This window comes from Poecilia reticulata, chromosome 5 (assembly GCF_904066995.2).
Source record: "Poecilia reticulata chromosome 5, P_reticulata-male-v2, whole genome shotgun sequence".
Taxonomy (NCBI): Eukaryota; Metazoa; Chordata; class Actinopteri; order Cyprinodontiformes; family Poeciliidae; genus Poecilia; species Poecilia reticulata.
Genome location: NC_088834.1, coordinates 24,273,502 through 24,297,003, shown reverse-complemented (window position 1 = coordinate 24,297,003; position 23,502 = coordinate 24,273,502). Strand labels below are relative to the sequence as shown.

The 23,502-nt window shown below is 40.7% G+C and overlaps 1 protein-coding gene across 24 annotated transcripts in view; it reads right to left on the bottom strand.

Annotated features, from left to right (window-relative positions):
- cast (calpastatin) overlaps nt 1-23,502 on the bottom strand; it is a 42,898-nt gene that overhangs the window by 19,150 nt on the left and 246 nt on the right. For 4 of the 24 annotated variants that reach the window (XM_081607322.1, XM_081607323.1, XM_081607329.1 and 1 more), the window contains exons 2-4: nt 22,376-22,462; nt 3,186-3,254; nt 1,126-1,269 (exon numbers count right to left, since the gene is read on the bottom strand). In XM_081607322.1, coding sequence (XP_081463448.1) covers nt 1,126-1,269; nt 3,186-3,254; nt 22,376-22,462 — 300 coding nt within the window. Of the gene's footprint in view, nt 1-1,125; nt 1,270-3,185; nt 3,255-9,887; nt 10,245-16,952; nt 17,111-22,375; nt 22,463-23,042; nt 23,207-23,502 lie in introns of those variants that run through there. The other 20 variants (XM_081607332.1, XM_081607335.1, XM_081607341.1 and 17 more) reach the window with 13 other exon arrangements.

Here is a 23,502-nt window from a genome sequence, read left to right as displayed (position 1 = left end):
TCATCAAAGCTGTGACTGTACGCTTAGGGCCATGCTGCTGGAAGACGAACCTACACTTTAGCTTGTTTTATTCTGGACTGAAAACCATCTCCAAGGCATGATGCTGCCAACCCTGCGGCTGTCATGTATCTAGGATGTTTGCTGCAAAGGATTCTATTTTGGTCTTCTTGACCAGAGCACCTTCCTCCAAATGTTTGTTCTTTCCCCTACATGCCTCGGAGCAAACGGGACTTCCAAAGGTTTTCTTTCAACATCGGGTTCCTTCCTGCCAGTCTTCCATAAAGGCCGGATTTGATGCGGTGTTCCTTAGTCAGCTGGATTTAAACTGAGATTAAACTGCATGCAGGTCAATTCACGTGATTTCTAAAGGCATTTAGTTGTGTTTCACTGGATCCTACTTGGGAATACAATAGTAACAAGAGACTGAATACATGTGTTCTACCCCACTGACATTTTAATATGTTAAAAAAGAGATTAAGATTGATTATTTGTAATTAACTTCTGAATTATAGTTTTTGGTTAGAAAAAAAGAGAAACCAAAATCAAGGTAAATGAATACATTTGCAAGGCGTTGTATTTTATCATCTGCTCTGGATGGATTCAGATGTAACTTTTCAAGAAATGTGACCTTTCATCAGTGATGGAGCTTTTTTTTTTTTTTACTAATAAAACCAAACAAAAGGGAATCGAAAACAAGTACAGACTTTGTTACATTTGACATTACATTAGTCCCAGCTGGTGACCGTAACACCAACCAGCTCACTGTTAGTCATCAGCCAATGTGTGTAAAGGAAGATTGAGAAAGTTATTCATGAGGTCAGCCAGGGAGTGAGGAAGGAGTATTCACATCAAGTAGAAAGTTATGAAAATATGAGTTATGAAGTCCCACTTAAAAAGGAAACGGCGAGTGATAAGCTTCTGACTCCTGTGTGAGATCAGGACGTGCAGCCCAAACCATAAAGAGGAGTACATGGTGAAGAGATGAAGCCAGTGAACAAGAAATTCCAGTTTCCCTTAATGAGCAGACCGAGTGTTCAGACCAAAAGGAGAAAGCGGTGCAGGACGTTGCACCAAACAGCCCAAAGGTGCTCTTGACTTTTACTTTGAAGCCCGGCATCCGTCTACCTCTGGTTTGGCTTTAGGCGAATCCTTTCCTGCAGTTCCAGCTTTAGCAGCTGCTCCTGCTGTCACACCACTCCCTGAGGCCCCGCCCGCTGCCGTGGTAACTACCCCAGGCTTTGTGGTCATGGTGGATCCTGAAGGTGCCTTCTGCAATGCACCACGTATGGGGAAGTGGATCAGAAAACTGCAACGCTGCTGCCATTCCAATTTTAATTTGAAGAGTTTCAGTTTTCAATACAGAACCAAAGATCTGGTTCCTTCAAAACTTACTTTTGTGTAATATTTACTAGGTTAATGTGCAAGACAACAACCAGAATGTGGATAAAATGTCTCACGTGTACCAGTGTCTGCTATCTAGGGCATGTTGGGTAGTTATCAGTAGTCAATTATCTGAAGTAAAAGCAGTCTTAGTATGGAGAGTCAGGGAATACACTCAGAGTTAAGCTAACAGGGTCAAATTCTACAAGTTAAAAATACTAAATACAATACAAAAAAGCAAATTTTTTAAGCTGCAAAAATTTTATAGCATTTTTGTCACCTAAATGATGAGGGTCTCACACAATGACCTTATTAAAAAGGCAGGCATACAGTTACCTCCATTTCTAAGCCACAGGAAACCATTTTTACATTTAGAAAAACATTTACTAAAATAATAAAAGATTGTCTTAGTGTGTTATACAGGACATAAAATAAGGATGGAATATGGATTACTGCGCTCACTGAAAATATTGAGTGAATCGTTTAGAGTTCAGGGGGCCACACAAAATGATTCTATGGTCAACAAAAAGCCCGTGGTCCACACTTTGGACACCCTCCCATCAAAGGAACCAGGGTCATTTTCTTTTCGATATGACAGTAAAACTCATCAGATTGGTGGAAGATCTCTGGTGCCGGGAATCATGTCAGACAGATCCCAGTGGGAAATAACTCCAATAATAAATGGTTAGAGTTATAACTATTGATGCGGTTATTACAGTCAGATATTGCAAAGAACGAGAGGAGGCCCTAGGGCTAGAAGTGTCACAGTCGGACAGAGATCAGGTGCCAGTCAGTTGCAGTCACACTGCACGACTAACTGGAAAATCTCCATTTCTGCTTAATATTTACCATAGTTCATATTCGATTAGAGGAGTGCTAAACTTGTGGTGGTGTGTGTTAGAAAACAACCAGAAGTTTTCTTTTGAGATGAAAGATTTTGGCTAACACAGCCGATTATAACAAGCCTTCTGACATTCTCATTCTCCACTGACACATGAAGACGTGAAGGGTTTACAATTAGAAATGCTAAGCGCTAATATGTGAAACTAAAGACAACTTCAAATCTCAATTTAATATCAAATATAATTTTTGAAAAGTGGTGCTGAGGGTAAAAACATTTCTGCATATTCCTTCATATCAATAAATGATCAGCTTGCCTTGCATTACGGTACTCTTTAACTAATTGTCTGACGTCCTGCACTTTCCTCCGTTTTGTAAAAATAGAATCATCCCAATAGTCAAAACAGGCAGAGGCTCCCGAGCCTCAGGTTGATGGACAAGCAGAAGCACTTAAGCTCTGGGATTGTGTAAAACGTCTTCCGCGAATAAAACAATCAAGTCTCACATGCTTGCTCTGTCGCATCATACAGAGGTTTTCTTCAGCTTTGTAAGGAAGTTGTTCAAGAGAATAAATGGGAAAATTGACAGAGCTAAACACAATCAAACACAAAAAATAAAAATCTTAAGTGCAAAACACTGAATGGTAATACATTTTTTTAATAAAATTAGTAATTCCTCAAAGAAGGGCTGTGAAAATCTAATCCTCTTGAGGTTTGTTTTGGTGTCACACCTGACATGTTTAGAGTAAGAGAAAGGAAACATTTTCTAATGTTTCTCTGGAAATACGGCAAAGAGCATCCGCTCTTTACTTAGAGATGTTGTCACAATTCAAGACTGCCGAGTTCTGGAGCAGGGAAGGAAACAGCAACACAGCTCAGATAAAGGGGTGGGAGTAGAGGAGGTCAGGGTCAGCCAGACAGGAAGTCAACAAATGTTTTTCTCCATTACAAAGGAAGGTTAGATACCTCAAACTGTGCGGTGCTCCCAGTAGAAACCTGAGGTGCCGGTTTGGGTGTTGACTGGCTTGACTGCGACTGCAGAGAGAGAAAAAAAATCAGATAGAAAAAAAAAAAAAGTCACACATGTGCAGAGAATGCAGGAAAACATCTTAATTATTTGAAGCGTTCAGATTTCACAAGAGCTGGGATTGGTGGAAAAACACGCAAATCTGCATTGAGTCAAGATGCAGACAACTCATTTAATAATTCATTTTCAAAGCAGCAGAACTGTAGCATGGCAGTGTGATCATGAACCCAGTCAGAGATGGATGAGTCCAGTGATACATTCCTGGCTGCAGGGTGTGACTGCTGTTAACAGAGTGCAAAGACACTGTATTATTGTTGCCAATTGTCACCTTGGCAACAGTGAGCGGGCACAGCAATCCATTCTTCAGCTGAGGTCGCACAGCAAAATAAATGCTAATCTACTTAGTGTTTTAGCTCCAAGTGTCCCTCCTAAAACATGTATTTGAAGTGAAGACTGTATTACTTTAATCTGAGATGACTGCAGGCAAAACCTTTTGGGACCAGAATGAAGTTAAAACAGTTTCAGGAGGAATAAAGAAATTCTTAGTCCTGAGTGAATGTAATCTGGACATAGTCGCCACATTCTAAAAAAAAAAACCCAGTCCAAGCCGTCAAAAGATTAGATATAAAACCAGCTTCTTGAGTCAAAAGCTAACACACATACGGCACCAGTCAGAAGATTACATCCACTCCTCCTGGGCATGTTTTTTTCTTTCTTCTCAGACGTTTTCAAGGACAAGTGAAGTTTGAATTTGAGTTTTCACCTCATCCAGACAATAATTAGAATTATTTGATCAAATAGATACGTACACCGCCATATACATAAACCCTCACCAATATTTGATTAGATGTCTCTTAGCAACAGGCTTTTGTAGTCAGAAACAAGCTTCTGTAACAGGAAGTCAGAGTTTAATTGAACTGGTTTATTTCTGGCCTCACCGTACCACTGAGGTCAGGAACTCCTCCAAAACCTCAGTTACCTTCACTGATTCCAAAACTAGTTTTCAGGCTTATTTGGGATCAATGACCTGTTGGAAGACCAAACTTTGTTCAAGTTTTATAGTTCTATAGTGACACAAACAGCCATCCTCAGATGAAATGACACTGGTTATCATGTTTGAGAATAATTCAGGAATTACCAAGGCTCAAGCCATTTATCCACTGGAAACTGATGGAATACCAGAGCCACTTTTCACAGTCAAGTGAGTTTCATCCTCAACGTACATTTAAAGGGTGACTGAAATATGCAACGGTCAGCGTAAATCACCCAAAACACACAAAATTTAACAAAAGCAACATATATGAGGTTTGGGCTTTCAAACCGAAAGGCAACTGCTAAACATGGCGGTGGCAGCATTATGCTATGGGGTTGTTTTGCTGTGTATTTCACAGATTGAACCTACATGACACATTTAGATTTTGAAAATTTTGGAATCAATAAACCAGACTGACATTAAGCTTCTGTAAAGGTTTTCTCAAAGCGTGGGACTTAATACGTCTGCGACAGGAAACCAACTAATTTAAATAAACTCAACCATTTCTGATAAGAGGTCTGGTAAAACGTGGTAGGTTTTTGATGGTGATGGCTACAAAAAGCAGATGGTTTGACTGCAATTTGTTGAGGGAGGCTGGGAGAAAGACTTGGTGGAAGTGTATATATTTAAACTCTGACTCAAAATTGATAGGTTTTTCTGACCTAGTTGAAGTTGTATGCTGCATCATTCTATCCTGAAAGAAACAATTGTTCCAATAAATAATTTAAATTACAGTACAATTCGAGTTTCAAGGTGAGAATTGTACATAGGAATACATTAGGTAAGCAGAAAATCCCATGCTTCTGCATTTTATGCAATAAGAGTTCACTAGTTTTTTCCACTCCAGTAAGAAAGCTTCAAAATGTTTGGGAATAACTTTAATTAGACGTTAAATTTTCCAGCTGACCAAATAAGACTGCCTGTAAACTCTATTCATTCACTCCGACGGTGTGAAATAACGACTCTAGGAAATGCTTTCTGCGTTTCGCAGCTTAATGTGGGAAAAAGTGTGCAGGATAAATGGTTCGCGTAGTCTGCATGTTGGAAGCATGCCACTGTTCAGGTGGAGCAGGGAGTTCAGCAGGACCCAGCCCAGTTCTTTTAATTGACATGAATGAAGAGTGGAGAACCTCCACACCTCCGGTGTGGGTGGGTTCGCTGGTTCACATCCAGCCCGGCGCTTTGTGTGCTGTTGAAACATTGTGTATTCAGACTTAACAGAGCCTGCTGGTCAACATACTCCACTTATTTGTTCATAACAGAGTTTATTAATACTGTCTTTGACTAACACATTTTTTAAAAATGTTGATGTAGCACGTATTAAAAAGAAAAACATTACAACAATGCACAAAGTGTTGCACCAACTCTTAGTTATCTGCAATCTGCGACTCCTGATTAAGAAATCGTTGCACCTCAGGAGAGTTGGCTGTTGCCTTTTACACAGAAACGAGCCGCAACCCTATCTCTGAATGTGAACTGCTCGTTGTTGCTCATTTTGTTTCCACCCAGTGACAAATTGAAAGAGATGGCTCACTTAGATCCAAGAATGTCCATGTCTAAGCAGATGAAAGGGTGAAAATCCTCAACAATTCAAAGAAAAAAACAAAAAGGGAACTCCATACTTGTCAAGTTATGGTTGTGAAAACAACTAGAACTTCTCTTTCCTGTATTTTCCATCAGACTGTTGGGAGATTGACTGTTTAGAACGAGAAGGAAGTAATATAAAGGAAGAAGTGAGGTCAGAAGCACCCAGGGCATCCCCCCCCCTCCGCCACAGAGGAAGTCACCCTGCCCCATTAAACATCTACGTTCCTAAATTAATAGGAGATTTTTACTGTAGAAAATGGTGCTGTTAATGTAAGTCTATGTGCACAATGCATGTAGTTTCAATTCTATGTATAATGCAGTAGTTTTGTAAGTATTTGTGTCAGAGCGGTCCACAAAGAGCACAATCAAAGCTAAGATAGTGGCACTTTCTATAAGGGAGGAATGGCTCTCTGCCCAGGGTGGCAATCTCTCGAGGGTGGCACTTGAAAAAGCTGAATATCCTTGCTTGCGGATTCAATTAAGATTTGAAAGCTGACGAGTAGCATTCAGAGTAAAATGATACGGCTATTCGTAGCAACTGGCTAATTACGTTGAAGCTATAATCCGTTTCACAGGTTCTGATTGTGCACTGAACTAAAGCCTCCAGTCTGCAATCCGTCATTTCTGGATCAAAATACATTCATTTAAAAGTTAAAAACTAGAGTAATCAGCCAGAAAGAGTCTGTTTTTAAAAAGATTTTTGTAGCAAGTACGGGGCTTATTCATATCAATAGGAAAGGAAGCAGAAAAGAAATATGTGATGACAAACAAAAATGTATTTTCAATGTGTTTGAATAGAGAGAGCACTGTAAATTCAGATGAGTTTACGAACGGGGCAGATGGCAGTGGGGGAAAAATCACCAAAGGTGAAAACAAAATGCATCTGATTGTATCTGCAAAGTTAGTGTCCATGTCTGATCGGCTTCAGAGCCAGCTTTAACAACATGGAGTACATGGAGTACACCTTGATGGCGGCCTCCCCTTGAGGCTAAGTCTGCTTTCTGGAAGCGTTGCAAAAGTACTCCACCTCCTTCAGATGCCATTTAGAAAAGACAGGTAAGGCAGCACTTAAACTAGTGTTGCAGCAGGCGGCCAACTAAACAAGCCGTTTATTTTATTTCTCTCATCCCCATGTTAAAAAAAAAAAAAAACAAGTAACTGCTGCATTCACATATAGCATATGCTGATCTGCCAGAATGATGAGGAATTTCAAAACTGAATATCTGCACAAGACAAATAAGATAAGACTAAAACCTATAGGGCAGGGAGGAACTTATCTTTATTTTTAAAGAACTGGAGGGATCAGGTTAAAAAGATTGACAAAAGCTCACCTGTTGATTGCAACCTAAATACTTTTCTGCTAGCTGTGACCTTTGACTGCTGCGTTCCTACATTCCTCATGGCTCCCCTACCGCAGCAGCTTAAAGACAAAAAGATGTCCTTCCACAAGCACCGTTTATATGCAGGACACGGCCCTTCAGCGAAATACACATTCAATTTCAGCGCCTGCAGTTCTCATATATTTTGCACAGTGAAATGCGACTAGCAAATGACGTGGGTTGTGTTTGAATTTTGACTCTCCATTTCAGGTTCAACTCCAAGATTCACTCTCTGGCAGCGAGTGTTTTTCTTCACCAGAAAAGTTGAAACAGTGTCTTTGTTACGACCTGCTAAAGAATCCTCATCAAATCATACCAGTCCTGAACACTGATTTAGCAAGCCCAAAATGACACAAGGTTATTGTGTCTTTCTGCACAATAGACTGTAGACTTGTTGCTGAAGCAAAATAGACTCAGAAATGATCCGTCTGGAAGAGTTCATTGCCTGAGAAAAACTCAATAATTAAACATAATGTACCAGAGGCGGTCAGGCTGTGCTTTTCCCCAGGCAGATTCAGTCGCTGCTTCATATTTGTCAGAGGTAATCTTTGGTCAGGAGAGCTGAATTGGCTGGGCTGGGTGTGTCTGTCACATTGAGTTTCATTTGTAACCCGGCGACAGAATCAATACGCTGAACCGGGTTTGTTCGGATTCACCAAAGACTGTCGCTTTTGACGTTGTGACAGATACAAATATAAAAGTATTTTGGGTCCAGGAAGAAAAAATATTGTTTCACATAAAGAATAAAGTCAACAAATTGATAGAATGTGATAAATTCCAGGTTGACTGTGAGATATCCAGTGTTCAAAACTTTTTTAATTGATGCAAATTTACACTGAGAGCAGCTGGTGGCATAATAAACTCTCTCACAGGTCATCTCCGGCCGCGCTCTTCAGCCTAAAGTTTAGTTCTTCATTTAAGAGGAGATCTCCTCCCACACCGCCACATGTCACCACTTCTTCCCGAGTGATCCTCAAAATAACATCAGGAATCCTCTCACTGAAACGCCACAGGTCACTGACTCAAGCAAACAACCGGATAGTCCTCCATCGCCTCTTTTACAATGAAGGATTTTCACCAACCCGACTTTAAGCTTAAATTATGAGCCAGTAGCAAAGCAGCACCGTGCAACCTTAGAATAACATGTAGCTAAAAGCTATGTACACTTCTGCTAGAAACTCTTAATGCACAAACCGTTAAAAAGAAAAAAAGCCTGGAAATCAAAATAATTCTGCTTTGATTTGGAGGTCAAACAACCAGAACTACATGGTGCAGCAGAAGCTGAGTGGTAAAGTTGGCAGAGTCGTCACATGATCAGAGAGCAGGAAAAGAGGGCGCCTCATGAAACCTGCAGTCTTCAACATGCACAGGAAGTGACACGATTGAGGTCTGCCTGTCATTCATTCTCGCACAGCAACAACTGGACAAATATTAGTGACCAGGGAACGGTTTCGTGTTACATTTTGTGTCATTTGTGAACAGGCAGCGCGACATGGATACCTCACCCAACTTCAGTGATAAAAGCTCGGCCCTCCTATGAAAGTTGATGACTAATGCTTTGCCCCACCCGTCACTACAAACAGGGCTGAAAACGACTCCTCGGCTAGCTGCTAACTCTAGTTTTAAATAGCAGTGGCAGCTTGTGATGATGTGGATCCCCTAAACAGAGGGAATGACGTAATCTCTGAAAAGGAACGAGACCTTTTCCCCCCACTGTGAACCTCAGTTTGAACTAAGGTGAACAAATATTCTCACTTTAGAGAAGCTGACAAGAGCGAGCAGACAGCTGAGTAAACTCAGGAGTGATGCCGCAAATGAAAAAACCTGCCGTACAAGACTCTCTGAGCTGATGCGATACTGTTCATACTTGCCATTGTAGAAGGGAATAAAAGCCTGGAGAAACTCAGGAAAGCCTCTTGTGTTTACGTTACATTTTCTGTTCCATGCCCAGTTTTACATCTTAATCTGGTTTTAAGCAAAAGACAAAATACAGCAAGAGAGCTACTGAAGTTTTTCAGATGCATGTAGGCAGGTTAAAAGTTAGTAAAAAAGAGAGAGAGAGACCCAAGTGTGAAGAGGGCAACTCACCATGTTGCCCTTAGTTCACAATGAAGAAGGTGGAAGAAATATGTAAAATGTCTTTATGCTACATGTAAATTTGAATCAAAACTACCCAACATTTTACGACTGAACCACTTGCTGTTTCCCACTCAGGACAATTTTCACTGAAGTATCAAAAGAAGCACCTATATGAGACTAGAACAACCTAGGAGCGTATACAAATCCCTTTAGTCAGATTTGACAAACTTATAATCATGAGGATATGGATGCCCTCGTAAATATTTGATAAGAACAGAATAGTTTTCTGTTCCCTTTATTTTTTTAATCCAATTTTTAGTGTTACCTGAGACATAACAGCACCAGCACCGAGGTAACCTCACCTTGACTCTTCCCAAAGTCAGTTTCTTTCTAACCTGACGCACAGAAACCGGCTGAACCAAGCTGATCGCTACATCATGTGTGGTCTGAGCCTCGACAATAGCTATCAGGACAATCTGACAGGTATCAGTCTAACAGGAAGCCTCTACAGACAGACAGACAGACAGCCATCAACAGCCACTCAGAAAGTTAGAGATACATACCATAGATCTGACTTTGCGTGTGTATCCTTTAGTTTGCTGGAGATTGTGTCAAGATTGCTCCACTTTCGCTGGTTTCAGTTGCTCTGGAAGCACTTTAGCTTACAGTTTATGTCAAGCAGACAGCCCATGCACACTCACATGCAAACATATAAACACGCACAAACACACACAGGCAACACACGCCCAGTGATACAAAACTTTCTGCTCCGCCCCTCCTAAAAAACCAGTACAAGTCTCCGCCTCTTTCCTCCCGCAGCCAGCAGAGCCGGCTCAGGCGGATTGGATGGTTGGACACACAGTGACCCACCCACTGGCTGCTCCCTGCATGACAAACTGAGTAAACCAGCTTAACCCAGAAAAAATGTCTGGGGCAGGGAGAAACGTTAAAGTCTGATTTTATATTTTTTTAAAAATAAAAAAATAAAAAAACAGAGTGTGATGACTTCTACTTAAAGCGGAAGAACACGTGAAGGTTGAAGCAGTGATGAGGCAAACGTGGATGTGCAGAAGCTGTCCTGTTTGGCGGCCTGGGTGTGTCCGATACACTCACTGCTTAGGAATCTAACAGACTTCAACAACAAAGACTGAGTGTTAGTATGTGTCTGAGCAGAGAGGAGAGGGAAGAAAAATAAGAAGTGAGAGAACAGGATTAGAGTTTTATCAAAGAGCGTCTAATCCAGGCAGGGAGCAGAGAACATGACAGAATGAAGACATGAAAAAGTAAAGGCGGTCAGTCGTTCTGCAGAAGTAGATCCAGGGTGGAGGAAAAAGAAAAAAAAAACTCCTGGATAGAAGCCAAAGCTTATATAAGGTTTTAGAAAAACGAGGCAGAGTGATCCCTCTTCTCTTTGCGGACTCTCACGGTCTGAGCTGCAACAGAATTTACAAGCTGATAGCTTAGTGTGCAGATAACTTACTCCTTATCAACATGGGAAGTGTTTCAAACTTGTAGAGAAGGGCTGGGCTTTCTGAACAGCGCCCTCTTCTGCCTGAAAACTCACAGCACTTGGAGGAAAATAAAAGCTGGCACATGCATGTGCAAGCTCCTTACTTTCCACTTCTACTTTGTAAACGAAGCATTTTGTGGTTGTGTGCATGTTAGTTTAAGGTAGTTCATCATTTTCATGAGCTATAAATATAAATGCTCAGAATTTTTACAAAATACTTCAATTAATTTAATGTCACCGTCTATTTCCGTTTATTTTGTTTCCGATTCGTGTTTGGGCCAGCTGATCAGAGCGACTCAGTTTCTTTAATCACAATTATCATCACAGTTTCAATGTGTGTGCTGTTGGATTTGCAAAAGATTTGTATTTTATAATCTCATTGTGACTTCATACATATTTTTTCTAGTTGAAATTACTTTTGATATCCACATTAGAGTTGCACCATATCAGGAAAAGATACTGATTCTGATTAATTTATGTTTCTCTGACACACTACCTCATGCTAACTTTAGCATCTACAGACTACACATCAGATGTAGAGTCCATTAAACTGGCCAAATAAATTATTGATATACAGAATATAAAAGCATGGCACTTAATATTTTATATCCTAAGAAATGTTTTGCCCAAACAATCCTTTCTGATTGCAAAAAAAATGTGCCGCTCCAATCTTTAATTATGTCCAACATCCAATGATGAAGCGTCTCACAGACTGTCACAGACTGCATTACATACTTGAGAAGTTCGGTGCTGAACGATCAGCAAAATGTCCAGCATCTGCATTCAGTGTGTGTGTGTTGCTGTGGGTGAACATGAGGCTGGTACACGTGTTGGTCTGCGCAGACTTGTTGTTAAATCCTGTCATTTTAAAATGTTTTCCTCTCTTACGCCTTCACAGAAGCAGCTTTCCTTTTTTTCAGAAACTTATCTGACAAGAATGTGAGCTCACTTGCTCAAACATCACAAAGAACAAGCTGATGATTAAGATTTCGGATTACCACCTTGAACATAAGCGAACCGCGATCAGGACTATGATATATTAATCATAGCCTTGTATTATTTTGCCTCGTGCCTGATCGACTCTGTCCTCACTCGTCTAAAAATACTTGCCGCGCACAAAGACATCTGAACCTCTCTCGCTGTTGAGGACCCTTTCAGAGTAAATCTTTTCCAACAGCTCTGCCCCTGCTGACTCTACAAACACAACAGAGCCTCTGTGCTTTTCTCCGGGGCTTTAAACCTACAAACTTTCCTGCCTGTGAGACACAGAGGAGACATACCCACACAGCATTCACGTGCCTAACGGAGTAAACCCTGGAAACTCTTGTTTGTTGACAAGCAGTGACCTACCGCGGTACGGAGAGGTCAACCAATCAGAACTGCGACTTGGAAACTGGAAGTTTTCTCTCCTAGAGACGTCGACACGTCAGTCAGCATGTTAGCACTATTCTTAAAGAGAAGCATTTACTATCTTGGGGGTTCAATACATTTAGATTAGTGATTAAGCTTGAAAAAACAGGAAAAGGCAAATACATGTCGCAAGTCCACCCTGCAAAAAAAAAAACAGTGAAAAGCGAGAGTCTTTAATTAATTATAAAACATTTAATGATTTTGACCGTGTGTGGTTATGTGTTCAAGGAATACTGTAGTAATTCTGAGTATTTATGAAATAAAATGTTTTGTCAGATTTTCGTTCAACTGAGAAAACGTATCATCATGCTGTTGGTTAGTGACTTTATACATTTTTTTTTAAAGTAATTATTTTTTATGCATTTGAAGAACAAATTTTCTATTTATTTTTGACCTGCTGATCACATGATCAGAGTTGATCAAAAACCATTCAATTCAAATATCTGAATGACTGATTAGTGCATTTCTGATAATCAAGCAAAACCGAGGTGGACATTCATTTTTCTGAAATTTACCATTTGGCTCAAATCTTTTTCTTTTTAAATCCAAGCAACATACTTTTATTGAACCCTGACCTTACTGTGTCAATATCCCCATGGTGGAAAGAGCATGGCACTGAACTGATTTATTGCATCAGCACAAATAGAAATAGTGACATTGTGTAACTTTTCTCCACTCATCCATCATTTAGATCATTGTCACCCACACTCTGTCATCCACAGATATCCTTTGCCCTGCTGCCCGTCCATGAACTGCTGCTAAATTTAGCTGCTCACATATTTCAACATGGTCTTTTCACTCATGCTTCACTCCACGCCAGAAACACACTAACAACAAAACTTAGACTCGTTTGCAACATTGTTGATCACCTCTAGTACTTCAGCCTTTTACTCTTAACACTTTATAACCGCAAACTTCAACGTCTTTCATTTGTTCAGTGTATTTAAAGCATACAAACAGAATGATTTTGATCAGTGGGCTTCAGTTCTAATTTGACTAAATTGATTCAATCTGATTTAATTTGAGTTATGTTGCAAAGTCAAATGGATGAAAGTTTCCGTCTTTTGATTTCAGACATACCTCAAGAAATATACGAAGTTTATCCACTCCTAAGGCTTGAAGGTTCTACTTATAAAACATTTTAAAAAATCGTTTTGTTTTTCTATCTCACATTACGTATTACTTTGTGTTTATATATCAGATTATATCCCAATTAACTTACATTGCAAGTTGCAACATCAGGATTTACTATCATATTATCCAGGAAGTGAGGCTGCAGGGTCTTTATTTCTCAACGCTGCTCTTCAGGACAAACATCACATGGCGAACATCGTCATGGTACATAAACAAACAGAGTTTGGTGCCAGAGGACGACACCTCTGGCGTTTTCTCAGGTATGCCTCAGCGAGTTTTACGTAACAACTGAGTCGACAGTCAGGAACAAGCCAGACGAACAGCGACAGGATACATCTGACAGCACGAGTCTGGAGGGGAGCAGTGAAACGTCACAGGATGGGGACGTGAAAAACAGCAGCGATTCTTAAGAACTTAAAGGAAATTAAAGGTTTACATTTAGCTGACTTTGACAGGTCCAGATATGTTTGGGTTTATCATAACATTGTGTTTCACTCTCCTGGAACCGCGCACATCCTCCGAGTTCAGTGTTGTGTTCCAGGCTGATTCATCCCACCAGCGCTGATGATTCTCATCTCCTTTTGCTCCATTTCTCCTTTTACTTTATGTGTATTTTTGATGTTGCTTAGAACCTGCGGTCACACATTGCTTCACAGGTCATGTTTGTGACTTTTGACTATAAGCATAAGGACACGGTGTGATATGATGTCAGCTAAATGCACATGATACCAGTTCCTGCTGCCAACCCAGCAGGGCTGCACTGAATTTCCTGTCAGCCTGCAAACTCTCTTCCGTGTAGAGTCTGTTACAGAGGGGAGGAGACTCAATGACAGCTGCTTTCAGTAACCAGTAACAATAAAGGAAGAGTAGAGACCTTTTTTTGCAAGATATCTGTGCAAAAAGAGAGAGTCAGACAGGTAACAGGAAGAATTAACAAACTTTAAAGTTGCTCTGTTTTATTTATTTTCGTTTAGCTTTATTCACTTATAAAGCAGCAGCCTTTTTGGAAATAAGTTAAGGTAACAATCTCTGACCCAGGAACCTGTAATATCTTCAGCTTCAGCAGAATGAATCAAACTGCAATCAAACTGGCATTAGCATAGCACTCAGCTAGCTGAGCCAAATTCTTTCTGAACTATCTGAGTTAAACACTGAATAAACAACGACAACGTAATTTCCTAGAATAAATCTTACAGATGTCGTCTACGTGGTATTAAACAGTTCTGTTTGTATGAGGTCTCATGAGAAAATCTGAAGCATTCTCAACAACAGTGTCACGCAACCGAGCTAATCAGAATGCTAAGATAACAACTCTGTGGCGCCCTGACAGAGTCGGGTCAGAATTTGGTAAACTAACGATGAAATCTGCAGATCTTTAACTTTAAAAAGGCTCTGCTGTGCCCACCGACCTTTGTCTGACTTTCTCTTTCAGCTCTTTGGTACTGTGCAGTGTCTATGCTGAAGTACACTGACTTCGCTGTCGGCTCTGTGCTGTCCTCTGTGTGCTGCAGGAGAAGCTGCAGCTGCACTACAACCAGGACGGACGTGGGTGATTAGAACAAGCTGGAAACTCCCCGCTCCCCACATTAGATAAAAAAGAGCTAACACTGGCCAGACCCAGTTTCTGGGTCGTGAATTCCAACGAAAAGCATCACTTTTCAGAATAAACCGACTAACATCCACACAACATTATTGGATGTGCATAACTGCAGATGTGCACAGCTTGTTCTTACAACTGAGGCTTTAGTCATGGGGTGCCCAAAGTCTGTCCTCGAGAACACCGGCATCCTGCACATTTTAGTTCTCTCCCTGGTGGTCATAAAAACCTTTCCAGCATGTCAGTGTTCCTCTTAGGCCTTCTAATGAGCCATCATTTGAAGGGAGAGAACTAAAACATGCAGGATGCCGGTGTTCTTGAGGACCCACTTTGGGCACCACTGCTTTCGTCGGTAAATGGCCTGTACTTGTGTAGAGCTTCATCGAGTTCAGAGAACCCCAAAAACAGCTTCACACCACATTCAGTCATTCACCCATTGGAGGTGATAAGCGTTAATGGGAGAAACTTGCCAGGCACTGGCACCAAGTGGGCCTCTGACCACCACAGAAACAAACCAGGGGCTCAAACCGCTGGCCCACCAGTTAACAAGACGAACTCCAACTTCCTGAGCCACGGTCACGACTTTACGACAACAAGTTACGCACAGATCTGTCTTCATGTCTTTGCTCATGCATGCCTCACTCTTCATTTTGACTTATATTTTCAAATGACAAAACCGCTTTACTGTAAATTTGGCAAAATTATACTTCAGTTCATGCACTCCAAGACAAGGACAAAATGAAACATACGTGGAAGTGCAGAGTGTTTGCAAGTCTTTGCTTTCCTTAAAATGTTCTGGATTAATTTACAACATAGATATCAAGTGGGCATTTTGGTAAATTATATGGATCTATTATCCTTAGTGTGCGTTTATATTCTTCTAATTAAACTGACATGTAAGTCATTCAGAGATGAACGACAAAGAAAGCTAATAGTGGGATTGAGACTTCAGTTTAGTTAATTAGGTGCTGATCAATACGAATCAATTTAGCCCCAACCCGTGTGAACTGAACTTCACACAGATTATCTAGTTCTTGTTAATTGTGAGCTTGCACATTGCTGCAGAGCATCAGGAGTACATCTGAAACCTGCAGGTGAGGTTAGCTCTCCAGGACCAGGGTTGCAGTCTTCTGTTTGGATCAACTTCAGTGTTTCAGATCTGCACATATCTTCCATCTGCAACACTGATACGCTCTCTGTGCTCAGGCCTCTTCCGCTAATCCATTAGCAAATAAAATCCCCTAGCAGCAAACTAGAGCGACCCTGATAACAGGATGGCGACATCGACGCAGTCTGGGATAAATCACCACGGAGTCACCCTGGCTGTCAGGTTGAGAGCCCAAAGATAACGAGGCTGAGGTTGCAGGGTTCGACCTACATGCAGTTTTACAAGTCCAACGCATTTAGTCTTATTGCGGATACACACCCAAGTCAAATTGCTTCATCTGCTGCTCTAGATAAGCACATGGGAATACGTTTCAGGGTGGGAAACAGAAATCAAACCCTTTTTTGAAACGTTAGCCAAAACCAAACTCTCGTTTTTTTTCTAACAGCATTAGAATGGTTACTACATTTTCATGATAGTTTTTAATGTTTGTTTCTGCTTGAGTTGGACACTGCAGGCCTTGTCTCCGTCTTGGTTGAATATCTCACTCTGAGCAACACACACACACACATACACATACACACACACACTGAACTCAGAGGCAAACCGGGAGCCTCGCACATTCCTGAAGAGAGAGAGAGAGTGAAGTCTGACTCGGGTTGACTCTGAGTTTCCCCTATAAGTCCTCTTGTCCAACAAGTACCACAAACCACACGAAGAGCACTAACAGCACTGTGAGCTCGTTGCATTAGAAGTATGCTGTTTGAAATTTTGTCCCAAAACAAACCGCACGTGGACACATTTAGATTAGTTACAACGGCATAAGCACACAAACACACACGCATACAAAATAAAACACATTTGGCACAGACCTCCTCCACAGACACATCCTGTAGGGCCTGGGCATCCCGCGGGCCTCGGATCCAGCTCAATATCTGGCCCATGTTCGACCAATCTGTGTGTGTTTGTCTGTCAGCCTGCGAGTCCTATCTGTCGGCTTGCAGCATGTTCCCAGCAGGCAGGCAGGAAGCGGCGAATGAAAAAAGAGATGGGAGGGGAGAGCGACTGGGAGGTGTGGTTAAGGAGCAGAGAGGGATCAGATGTTGGATAAAGTCAGAGAAGGCAGCGGTGTAACTGTCTCTGGGCTATAAGGGGACGTGAGCTGACATCAGATCATGTTTGGACGCACACACAAAGCCATATGCGCATAGAAAAAAATAAATCTTCATATCTTTATGCCATACAATTATTACACCAATGGCACTAACACATGTTCACACACACTTCCTACAGGGATACAGTAATAAAAGGCTTGTGCTACGTTCCCGACACCCTCGTTGAATCACCATGGAAAGTAAACAAAGAGAAGAAAAACGCTGAGTGGAGAACTTTAACCTTATTTTTTTACCACCCTGATTTTACCTCTTAAAGATAAAAGCAGGAAGCGATAAAGGTTACACCCTGGATATAATCAATGTTTAAATGAGCAAAAGAAAGTCCATGGCAAGAAAGGTTTTTGTGCTGCGATGGGCAGCAAAGCAGAGCGGCGTGCTTTCAACAGCCAGGAATGTAGGGAGTGTTTCTCTGCGAACACACAGATAAATAGCTGTGCAAAGGTTGAAGGGAAGGCGAGAGAGAGTGTGCGTCGTGAATCCTACCCTACTCCTCTTGCTATATGCAAAACAAATAAAAGAAATATCACAAGAAATGTGGGTTTTATTTAGCTGAGCTAATGTTACATTTACAATTTATAAATTAAGCAAAAGTAGAAACTGCAATCTCTGTCATATCTCTGATGCTTTCGTTTCTCCACAACTTTACGTCTCTCTTTAAATAGTTAATGGGTGCGGTGAGCAGGTAAAAAAAAAAAAAATTCTTTGATTGAATCACTGAGGCACATTCAGTCCGACAACTGAGCCGTTTGGGCTTCTTCAGCCTTTTTGAAGCACACCTCAACCTAACGTCAAATTAATTTTCTTGACAACCAAACGCTTTCACAACCAGTTTCAACCAGCCCAGAACAACGCATTCACTTGTGTGTCTCAATAGGTGAATCATTAAGGCTTCATAAGCAGCAAATCTGTCTCTCTCAAACACACACAATTGTTTGATGGAAACGAATCAGCATTGTGACATAAAAACAACAGGGAGCGTCCAGTGCTGCCCACACACACACACACACACACGCGCACACACACATGGGAGTGGGATGCATTTCAGGAACTTTACGAACATGTGGGATGACCTCATCCCTCACTCACCCTTTATTGCATCACTTTATTAACAAACTATTCAGCTATTTGAGATAGCAAGACTTTCTTACAGCTAAAGAATAAATGTACCGATAAGAAGGTTGCAAATGTATTGCCTCCTGTTCTGGAAATGTGGAATGAGCATTAGGTAAATAAATAATTTCTAACAAAATCAGCGCCGTAATTGTTGGTCGTATGTTACGATTTTGCACAGCCCTTTTTTTTTTGCCAATAGCACTTATTCTATGTTACACAAGGTTTAATTTTCACACAGAGGGATGTTTGATCTACTGCTCCTTTCATAGTCTCTCTCCTGGGGCCTTTGGGCTTGGTGACTAAAATTGACCAGATCTTTTGGATCATTAGTTCACCAAGCAAATCCACTAACAGCATTATGTTCAATTTTCTGGCAGAGGCAACCAGATTTTTATTCAGAGTCCTCAGGTTTGTTATTCCACGCGGTCCAGCGTGGAATAACAAGAGGTGCAGGAACAAGTCCACAGAATAACAATCCCTCCACCATACTTTTTATTATTATTTACACAAAATCCTACTTAGTTTCACTTCAAATAAATCCTGGATTGTTTGGTGGCAAACAATCTGACAGTGAAGAATAATGAGCTTTTTTTTTTCAAAGACAGATGACTACAACAGAAGATATGAAATCCAGAGATACATGATTCAAATGGACACACTGACAATTAAAGTTCCAGTTAAAGCTTTAGGAAACCGCTCGATTATGTTTGTGATGGTACAGAAATGTTTTTCTCTTGCCTCAATCCCAAGTCACTGTGGAAACCATTATGTGTTTTTCTTTTACCAGTTTACTTCCTCATTTTTTTTTCTCTAATTCAATTTCTCTAGTTTGCATATCCAGAGAAAACCACTTGAGATATATCTGCATTTATTACAAAAATAAAAAGAGGGGATTATTCGGGTAGGAAAAAAATACAGACATACCGAATCATGTTATACGAGTGTGCCTTTTCTAAACCCTTTTCCTCCACACCCTACCGCTACAAAAGTCACCAAAGGTGTTCAGGCTCCTTTACCTGAGAACGTACTTCACATGCACTAATGGAAACAATCATACGTGAAACATGTGAGAACAGAGTAACAGTACAGGCTCTCCCACATAGCAAACCCTGGCACGGTCCCGGTCAGACCGGCACGCCTTCGGCTGCGTAAAACACCGCAGATAAATGAACCTGCTAGACAAGCTGGTGCACCATGGGAAATGAATGTTTTCTGCTGCAGATGCGTCCCAAACAGCTATTTAGATAGAAATCAGCAGAGCTTTATCTGAAAGTTCAGTGAATACAGTTTCATTTTAACACCTGCACTGAAATGAATGTTTTGGATTTTTTTTTTTTTTCATTTTTCAGCAATCAACCGTAAAAAATCAACCGTAAAAAATATATAAATACAGTCACTGAGGTATAAATAAGAAACTAGAAGATGCCATCACTGTCTCCTATATATAGTGTGGTATATGTAACTGGACTCTGCTGCTAATCTGTGGGTTCCTCTTTATATTTAGAGCCTCAGTGCATTTAGTGCACGCTGTGAAAAAGTATCTGCACCCTTGCACATTTCTTATGTTTTCTATTTTTATGACGCTAACATGTCTCAAATCGTCAAAACAAACTTTAATGTCAGACACAGATATGAGCAGAAGAGATACAAAAAAAAGCAAATAACGATTTCCAAACCAACCTTGGCCTATGTGGAAAAAGAAATTGGCCCCTAAACCTAATAAGCGGTTGAGCCACCATTGGCCAGGTTTAACGGGTTAATTTCTTGACTTACGTATGTAGAATTTCTTTAGATTGATCGATAGATTGAGGACGTGTTGTGTTTTGAGATTATTTAACCCAATTCGTGCCGTCAGTCGTTGATTCCACAGATCCTGCAGTAATCAGGCGCAGGTGTGGCCAGTTGAAAAGTTTTCCAAAGAAGGTGGATAATTATAGGTAATTCATGATTTCAGGAGGAGGGAGGGTGGGGGTGGTGATACATTTTTATCAATGGGCCAGGTTAGTTAAGATCATTTTCTTGGTTGTATTAAAAAAAAAACAGAATTTAAAAACTGTTCTCTGTATTTATATCTGGAAAAAAAACACTTGTTTGATTATCTGAAATCTTTATGTGTGGAATAAAAAAAAAAAGAAGCAGAAACGGAAGAGGTCTAAAAATAAAACAGGAAACTTAAATAATTCAACAAAAAGCACATCAGATTATTCAGAAAGCGATCATAGGACACTCAGAGTGTGTTAGCACGTTGAAAGTGAATCTCACGTCCAAATAAATGTGATTTCAGATCTTGCTCCTACATCCTACACTGCACACGCTTAGTAAAAGTTCATGAAACTCGTCTTAATCGTTCGCCCTTGAAGTGAATTCATGTGAAAACGTTAACAAGGACGTGGCAGCTGATGTCACTATCTCCTTAAAATGGAGTTGTACTGTCAGCTGTAATGAAATCCAATATCACAAGCTGTCAGCATCACTTTGCATCAACACGGCTTCTCGGGCGGAGACTGCAACAACCTAATCCATTTACTGAATCATCGTTGTGCTCGTTGTGGCAAAAGACCGAGAGCGCGTCTCTATAAAACTGTGAGTCTGTTTCCAAACTGTAATTGCCCCATTTTGTTTTGCTCTTGCAGTGAAAGCTTCTCCCTCTCTTGGTGGCCTTTCAGCCCAGGCTGATACAGGACTTGTTTGATTGTGAATAATCAACTTCAGGCAGATTCTTCAAAAGCCTTTTTGTTTTGATCTGAGGTTGATCTGCACAGTTCAGACCCAAAACGGTCTCCTCTCTGCACGATACGAAGGCTGGACAATACCACAGTGTCTATTCTTTAACATCATTGTTTGGACAGATTATTGTGGCAACTCCAGGTATTCAGAAATTGTAGCCAAGAATGAATCAGACTTGGTTTTCTGGGCTGATGTCTTTCATTTTTCCCATGATGTCACACAATGAAACAGTGTCTTTGAGGAGTTGCTCAAAAGTGTATAACCAGGTGTGCCTCTGTTTAATCGAAATACTTTAAGCTAATCAGAAAGCTTCCTAAGCGTCCCCATCGTCATCTGGTTTTCCACAAATGATTTAATGGCAAATTAATCTTAGTGTAAACATCTGGATATATGGAAGTAGTAAAAATACACCCTATTAGTCTTAGCAAGTAGAAATAATTTTGGTCATCCTAACTGACCTAAAACATGAGAAGTTTATTATAAGACACAGAGAAGAAAAAAATTAATAAAAATTAGATTTTTCCCAATAAAAGCGATCCAAAGCCTTGAAAGTCTCCAGAAGAAAAATGAGCTAAGAAATAACTTTGTGCGAATCCTAAGACTTTTCCCGAATCTGTAGAGAGAGTCTTTATCTCGTCATCGGGTGACGGATAACCCAGGCTTACCTGACTGTGACTGTACACAGCAGAGGGAGACAAACACACACACACACACACACACACACACTCACACACCCTTTCATGTTAATATAAAACAACAAACACTAATCCACGGTGAGTTTCTCATAATTCAGTCTTTGTCTGCTGCTCCCACTTTTGGATTGTATTACTCCAGAAAACACAGCACAATGGTAAGCTATTTAAAACCCTTATGAGCTAAGAAATAACTTTGTGCGAATCCTGTTATTTTAGGTTGTTTTGTTTTTTTTACTAAAATAACACAGAAAACCAAAACCTTACCCTACCCACAGGGTAGACTTATTACATCCATATAACAGACAAAGTTAATAGCTGCACAGTTAGCAATTTCACTTCAGTATATTTCATTTTATTCACTCAATTAAACTGAAACATCCCCCAAAAACCTCTGAGCTATATTTCATGAGATTAATAAAACATATTTCATCAACCTGGTGCAAATGAATGAGTTGTGTGTGTGTGTGTGTGTGTGTGTGTGTGTGTGTGTGTGTGTGTGTGTGTGTGTGTGTGTGTGTGTGTGTGTGTGTGTGTGTGTGTGTGTGTGAGAGAGAGAGAGACAAGAGAAGGAGGTGAAATCAGTACCTTGCCATAATGAGACACTGCAGAGGAATACAATGAAGATTTGCTATTATGATGGACTTCAAGACGAGGAGCGGCTGCTCTTCCTTGCTATAAACACACACACACATACACACACACACCAGCTTGTTATTATGAGAACAAACGTTTTGGAGGCAGAATGATTATTATTGTTCAATCTGAATTCGGTGGAACCAGTGAACAGGATGCAGCCATTTCAACCTATTGTTTCAATGGGTTACTCATGCTACTTTGCTTTGTGGACACATAACAAAATGCCAAATAAAAATAAAAAAAGACATTAGTATTAATTTAAAATATGTCAGATTATGCTTAACTGCATAACTTCAGTAGGTATGCTATGTAATAAAAAAACATCCCCTGTTCATAAAGTTATCTCAGTTCAAATAGCCACACGCCTTCCTGTATAAATAATGTTTGGTGACAGGATAAAGCTGCTACAACACTGCATATAGTTTGAGTCAAGTTTCAAAGCAGAACCGAGACGTTTTCAGACTTGCTGGGCTTTCTGCATTAAAGCGCCGCTACCAAAAGGAGTGCCAATTATTAATTAAAATTTACTGCCTTTAAATGCGGTGTTGCCAGGGGAGCGGGGGGAGGAGGGGGGAAAGAGAAAGAGACAGTCTGAGAGCAACGCTGGTGTACTTACAAGACTCATCCAGTACGCAGCGTACGCCATGAGGGACCAAAGCTGAAGTCTGCACTTCTTTTCCTGCGCTCTCAGAAACAAATCCTGCTTTATGTCATGCCTCCCCTAAAGACGTGCCACTCCCTGCAGACTGCACCTTGTCGCACACTGTCTGCTCTGCAACACTTCCTTTCTCTGACTCAATGGATGCAGAGAGTTTCACAACTTTCGAAGGAATTTCGGGCTCCTTAAGCCACACGCAGCGACCTGTTTGCAGCATTTTACTGGCCTACTCCACCCAGCGAACACATTTGCTTTTTTTTTAATTTTTTTTGGAAACGCAAAAATGAAAAGACAAACGTCTTACTGGTTATCATTAGCGTTCCAGAAGCCTTAGTCATCATGCCTCTAAGTGGAGAGAAAGCAAGCTGGTTGTTAGTAGCTTTGAAATATTCAGTCACTCGTATCTGGTGCAGAGGAT